The 7,072-nt window shown below is 40.4% G+C and overlaps 1 protein-coding gene across 1 annotated transcript in view; it reads right to left on the bottom strand.

The window, feature by feature from the left end:
* Positions 1 to 1,639: 1,639 nt before the first annotated feature.
* Positions 1,640 to 7,072, bottom strand: part of vps26bl (vacuolar protein sorting 26 homolog B, like) — a 22,422-nt gene continuing 16,989 nt past the window's right edge. Inside the window, exons 3-6 of the mRNA XM_032533099.1 lie at positions 6,216 to 6,380; positions 5,360 to 5,535; positions 5,098 to 5,240; positions 1,640 to 3,348 (exon numbers count right to left, since the gene is read on the bottom strand). Coding sequence (XP_032388990.1) covers positions 3,208 to 3,348; positions 5,098 to 5,240; positions 5,360 to 5,535; positions 6,216 to 6,380 — 625 coding nt within the window. The 3' untranslated portion in view covers positions 1,640 to 3,207. The remainder of the gene's footprint in view (positions 3,349 to 5,097; positions 5,241 to 5,359; positions 5,536 to 6,215; positions 6,381 to 7,072) is intronic.

Raw genomic sequence — 7,072 nt, 5'->3', positions numbered from 1 at the left:
TGCATGTTAGTTCGACACAGCCCCCCCCTCCCCCCCCGACCACGTGCGTGTCTGCTGTTTAGCTCAGCCTCCAACCAGTAAGTCCAGTTCTTCCACTTACTTCCACTCCCCTCTTTCTCCTCTTTCCCGTTTTTCTGTGCGTTCATGATTCAAAAAGCCACAGGCGCACATTCGTTGCTCCCATTGAAATCTGTCCATTGACTCTGTAGGAAATGGTGCCGTGTTCCGCCTGAACCTTCACTTTGTTCTGCACTTTAAAAGGACTACAGACATGTTACATGTACAGTGTCATATAGTTAGTAGTATAGGAGAGTCCAAAACAAGTATTAATGTCTTTATTAATTTTTAATTTCTAATGTTTTTAAGGTCAAACTTCCTCCTCATCAACATCATTTTGGCCCAAGCCCTTAACGCAGTCAGAGTTTAGGAGAGACTGTGGAGAGGCTGGCAGGGATTTTAGCCATCAAACATGCCAAAGGAAAATCTTTAAAGTGCCCATATTATGAAAAGAAAAACATTTTCTGGGATTTTTGTTATTTTGTGTATCTGATGCTTCCACACGCATACACAGATCTGGTTTCTGAATGTCCTCTGCCTTCAGTCTCCGGGTGAGCTGTTCAACATCTGCACGGCTTTCTACGTCACTAGAGATGAGGTGGCTAACCGTAGCATCCTAGCGCTAGCATGCTAGCTTGTTCTCAATGTCAAAACACTGCTACAGCCACTAGTTGACCATAATCTCCAAAAGAACTCCTTCCTGTCCCTGTTCTAGACCAGTGTCCCTGGTCTAGAAGAAGACTCCCAGCTATTCCTGCCTTGGACTGACCAAAGCTGGAGAGAGAGTTATCTAGCTGATGGGATCTTACCTAGCTACTGAGCATGAGCAGCTCCCAGCAAAGATAGTATAGAAGTGGAATGTCTCACTCTGGAGCTAAAACAGAGACCTAAACACCCAGGGTGAAAACAGGATCTGCAGCCATGTGCGGTACAACAAAAATATGGTGTTTTTTGAAAATGAAACCATGTAAACCTATTCTGGTACAACCTCAAAATACAATTATGAAGCTGAATAAAAAAATTTGAATAATATGGGCACTTTAAAGAAGGCAAACGGTCACCCTTTAAGTCAGGGTACAGGACTTTGGATTGTTGGCTCATACCAACACGTTAGGCGGGGGTCTCCTTTATTTTAGCAGTTACCTGAACAGTAGTCTGGCGACAGTGGACATGTTGCGGTAGCACAACAACAGCATCCTAAAAAATGTACCTCACTGCCAGTAAGAGTATGAAATATAAAAAATGTCTAATTATTCAATATGACACACATTGATAGATTTTGCAAAGCTGCACAGAATAAGCAAACAGTTGCCAGGGCTTCCCACTTTGTACTCACTAGTGTGCTCTTTTTCAGGATGGAGAACATGTATTTATTTTAGAAAAGGGAAACAAATTAAAAAGGAAGTCAATGATCGACTCTCCCTGACCAGAAGCAACATTAAATCTGATTATGCTTCTTCAGAAAATACACAGAGTTTGGGACTTTTCAGTTTCTGAATTTGAATTTAAGCACTCAATATGACGAGTCGCATTTCTCATACATTCTGTATGTTCTTCACAATACCATTATTTGAAATCCATGTTTTTATTTCATGATAGGTGACTGTGGTGGATTTAGAGCAGTCTAAATGGGGAGAAAGGGCGGGGCATATCACCAGGGCAGTAGTTCTACAGTATTGCACACAAACGTTTTTTTGGCAATAAAACCCTTAGGCACAACGCTAGCTAACCACAGAGACAGTCCGTCCCGGCAGGACTCACTTTGTCTCTCAACACAGGTGTAATACTGTCCATATTGGATTTGAAGTGATCCCCGGGGATAGAGGGGTCGGATTTTCACTCTGCTCCTGAACCCTGCCATGAGTCCAGTTTATAAACAGCACTGAGAGCAGAAAAAAAAGAAGAATGAGATCATAGTGCAAAAAACAAAACAAAGCAGGGCTTCAAAACTATCGGAGACGGTTACCATGACGGAGGACCAGTCCCGCAGCGCTCGCAGAGTGCCACGTTTGTTTTAGCAGCAGCGGCAACGCCAGACACAACCCACTGATACAGCAAACATGGCACATGCTGGATAAAAATGGAATCTTGTTTAAAAAATAAATACTCTACAGCCATGCCTTTTTTCTGAGGAGAGCCTTGGAATGTATGAAAATATTGATCATCGTATTATACAAATATGTGAATGTATTTCCTTTCTTTTAGAGTATTTTTTAAATCTTGTTTTCAAAAACGTTCTACACATTTTTAAATTAAAACCAAATGGGTCGAGCGGTTTCTCAGCAGAGGGCATGGCAGCGAAATGATCTTCAGTGAATGAAAGAATCTCCCGTTCCTTTGAGTAAAGATACATAAATGTACTGTACAAACTATTGTTTACCCACTCTGTAGAAAGCTACTGTATGACTACAGTTTCTCCAGCCAAGTAAGTAGCTCTGAAGGAAAGGCTGTGTTAGAAATACACTGGCTCTCATTCATCCACTCACCTGAATTCGAGATATTGGTCGAACAGTATTTGCAAATTACATCTAATGGGTGAAGTTTGCCCATTGACCTGTGTCATAAACTGACAAAGACACTGTCTGATCAGGATGTCTTCATGTGTTTAAATGTCACCCAGCTGGTACTATAAGGCAGGGGTCTTCAACGTTTATAAGCCAAGGACCCCTTAACTGAAAGAGATGGAGCAGGGACCCCCTACTACATATATTGTATAAAATGAATATTAAACATACATGTGGCAGGGTGAATCCTTAGGATGAATTGTATCTGAGGATTTGTTTTTACAAATGGTTAAGTTGATTTATATTTGCTAATAATGTTGCAAATAAAATGTTGGACTCATTAAGATATTTTCATGGAAACTTTCAAAAAATTAGCAATAATTTGGCGGCCCCTACGCAGTAACTCGGAGGACCCCCTAGGGGGTCCCGGACCCCCTGTTGAAGATCTCTGCTTTAAGGTGTTTGACACACACACACAGACACACACAGACACACACAGACACACACACACACAAGCACACACAAGCACACACACACACTGAAATGGACTGCAGCGCATTCCATCTCATTGCAAGAACATGATATTCACATCCAGAATGTCTGCACTGTGTTTGGCTCAGACACTCACTACACGGGGGGGGGGGCTTTAGCTGTCCTCTTCTTCTGCAGTACTCGGGGTCTGGCTTTTCTCTGCGTTGGAGGAGCCTTCGAAGCGCTGGGAGGCGATGATCGCTTGGTGAGACATACTCTTCCTCACTATGTCCCCTTTCCTCCACAGGGTGATCTCCTGCAACCAGACAACAACCAAATGTTGATCTAGAAATGAACACACATCTCTCTTTGTAATGCCTGAATAGTAGGCCTGCACGATTCATCGTTATAAAATCACGATCTCGATTCACCCTGTTTTAAAGAACAGGTTTTTCTTTTTCAATAACTTTGATTCTCATTTAATTATACGAGCCGACTGCATCACAACCGCTACTCCTTACTTCTGTGAGTTTTAAACATAGACTGTATTAAATAGGTTTTAAAAGCGCTCCCGGGCGCTGCAATGCTCTCACTCCAATATTAAGCGAGATTGTTGCAGTCAGCGAAAAAAGGTACAATGTAAGTTAATAGAACAATTGTCCAGCTTGTATTTACCTTCACAAAAGAGCTTGTTTTGCTGTTGACAGGCTCAGATTAATATTCTAAATGCCTGACAACATTCTAAGGAAATCCACCTTTCTGTTAAAGAGTAAGATCCTTTTATTAAACATAAAAACATTTTCTAAAGCCACCAGACTTCATGTAAATAAACTGTAATTTAAGCATTGTAAAACACACTTTATTCAGAGTCGACAGAAACCACATAAAACTAAGAAAATCCAGGTTGCCTTTTCCCAATCACTCGTTTTGGGTGAAATTGGTTGAAATAAACACAGGCTCTATGTAGAGTTGGCTCTATACATGCAAAAAGTATTGTTTCTTTCAATGGAGTCTGGTGGGTTTAGCGCTAGCGATCTCAGAGCTGTTTCTGGTTAAACAAAAAGGTCTTAAAGAGGATTTTAAAAGGCTGTTTACTATGTGTTGAGGACGTCAGGAGACGTTGACACAAGGGGTTGGTGATGTAATGTAATGGACGCTGATGTTGACGATGGTTGTTGTTGACTATTTTGTGTCAACTTTGTAAGGCTGATTTACCCTTTCCCTACTTTGTGAAGGTTACTTTGAATCTGATACCCACGCACCTTGTAAGTGTTTGTTCTTATACTGTAACGGTTGTGTTCCAGTTTTTACTAATGTTGATGCATAAGCATGAGTTAAGTGTTGTCTTCCCATCAAAATAAACGCTTTTTAATCGATGTTTTTAACTTTCTCTTACATTTTTGACAGCTTTTTCACACACTTTTGATGCTTGTTTTCAATGTTTGTCACTTTTGACGTTTTCAACACTACGTAACACTAACTTATTAACTTTAGTTTTACAGTTAATTTATGGTCAGTAAAACTCATTTATATGAAATGATACCTAATGTTTGAGTAAGAAAAGCAGAAATAATGAACTGTTTTGAGTAAAAGTAAAGGAATGGATGTTGATGGATAATCGCAGACTGGAATATGTCAACTTTTACTTAATACTATTTCATAACCACTTCCATCTGTTTTTCAGATGCTATAAAATTGAATAACACACCCCAATGACATGAAAATAGAGATTTGTACTTGCCAAAGAGCGTTGTGTGGAATCAATCATGTTATTTTAGGGAATTACAATAGGGTAGTTAGATAGGAAAACGGGTCAATTTGACCTGAGGACAACATTAAAGAGATCCACTTATACACCAACGTACAGTATAAACATCCCGCAACTACGGCCTACGGCGAAAGTTCTGCGTGGAGATTCCACAGGACCATAAATCACGCTTTACTCTAGGCCCACCCCACCCAACATGACTGTCTGTATACCTCGTATGTATTTATGTGACATTTTATGTGTTTATACCTGCTGTATACCCAATCGCCCTTCAGGATACAAATAAAGTTAAAGTACCTGCTGTTTGAAATAGCGCCTTTCCTCCTCATCTATGAGGACCAGGTTGAGGTAGTACCGCACCGAGAACTTCTTGTTAATGTCCCTCATTGTGGGCGTCATCTCATAGCCTGCGAGAAACAGCCTGATGGGGATGGACTCCCCTGTAGAGCAACAAGTCAGAAGCAGAATAGTAGAGTGTGACAAATGAACTCACAACAGAAACAGTTAATCGCTCACTGGAAACGGGGGGGGGGGGGGGGGGGGGGGGCCTCACTGTTACCTCGGACCGGTGCACCGTCCATGATTTCATACTTCGCCATGGTGTCGTTCTCGTGGTAGACGTTTGGCCCTGTGCCAGTTGTCTCCCGCTTGATGATGTCAATCTCCATGTGTTTGATCTTAATCCTCACCAGCAGGAAGTAAATCTTCCCCACAATCACATCTTTAAGGTGATACCTGCAAGCAAATGGCAAGAGCTGTCAAAACCAAACACTCGTGTTCCCTCTCTCGTGCTGAATACTTTATTGATTCCCTCAGGGAAATTAGTTAGTTGCAGTTGCTCACACTCAAATTCAAGGTAAAAATAAGAGTAAGAAAAGAGCAAGTCAGTAAGTGTATAAACTAACATAGCTACAGTAAGAAATAAAAAACCTTAAGTAGAAGTGAGATTAGGTTAAAAAGAGTTTAAATAAATAAATATTTAGTAAATAAATAACACATTTTGCACATGTAGCTGATACATTTTGACACTATGCGTGTACCAGGGGTTGGATTTAAATATGTTGCAATATTCTGCGATATATTGCAATTCATAACCTTTTCTCCAACTTCTAATTTTTCCCAATTTCAAATGATGTCCTCAAAAGGAAACTTTGTCAACATCTGATTCATCTAAAAAGATACATTTTATATTACTTCAATTTTATTGCTGCAAACTGGGATTGTCAAGCAGACAAACTGACCAACACATATATAATAAAAGATCAATTCGTGGCGCCTGTGTATCGATACAGTATTGCCACTGAAAATATCGCAATACCATGCTATATCGATTTTTTCTCCCAACCCTAGCGTGTACAGGTAGAAATAGGTACAATTAACAGGTATACTTCTGATTCGAAAGACATAACTCATACTTGGATTTATTGTACTCAAACTCTATGTGTAGACAGTCCTCGATCCCCACTTCCATCTTGATGGAGGAGTTGAGCTCAGGGTAGGTGCTGAGCGTGTGCACCACGATGTCCATCTCTTTGCTGATGTCATTCAGTCTGCGGCCTACTGTCGCCCTCAGAAAGTAGCTGGAAGAAAACAAAAAGAGATCCCATGGCTGTGAAAGCAGACTACCAGACTGCAGCACAGTAACCAGTGAGAGGCTGTGCTGCTCAAATCCATATACTAGCACAAATTGCTAAAAACAAACAACGTAATCGAGAAAAATGATTATTTTGCACATTACATTTTGCAAGTAAACTCAATTAGGTCAGTTATTAGGGCCAGAGCGCCAAAAGCTGCTATTGAAACTGAAGGAATTATTATTAAACTCTTTCTCGCCAAATGAATTGCCTTTTTCAGGGACTTATATTCAAAAACTCACCAAATTTAGCCGTCGAATTAAGTCTGGTGAAAATGTACGTATTTTAAGGGTTTTGGGAATGGGCGCGCAAAAAAGGCTCACTAGCGCCCCCTACAAAATTAAGAAAATTAAGGCCCATGTGTAGCCCCACCCTAAACCCAACAGGAAGTGCGCCATTTTGAATTGTAAGTTCGAAATTAGTTTGATTTTGCCCATTTCTTTACTGTCTTCAGTTACTTTTTGTAAGAAGTAATTGTAACTACTTACTTTTTAAAAAGTAACTTGCCCAACACTGGAGGCTACAGAGTAATTATTAAATGTTTCAATATTTAGCCAATCAAATACCTTTTGACTGCAACAGTGGCATGAAGCAGACAGCTAGGGAAGCCTTAACTTAAAACCAGAGATTATTTCTAA

This window comes from Etheostoma spectabile, chromosome 13, assembly GCF_008692095.1.
Source record: "Etheostoma spectabile isolate EspeVRDwgs_2016 chromosome 13, UIUC_Espe_1.0, whole genome shotgun sequence".
Classification (NCBI taxonomy): Eukaryota; Metazoa; Chordata; class Actinopteri; order Perciformes; family Percidae; genus Etheostoma; species Etheostoma spectabile.
The sequence above is the reverse complement of the archived record's forward strand: the minus strand, read 5'-3'. Positions and strand labels throughout refer to the sequence as shown.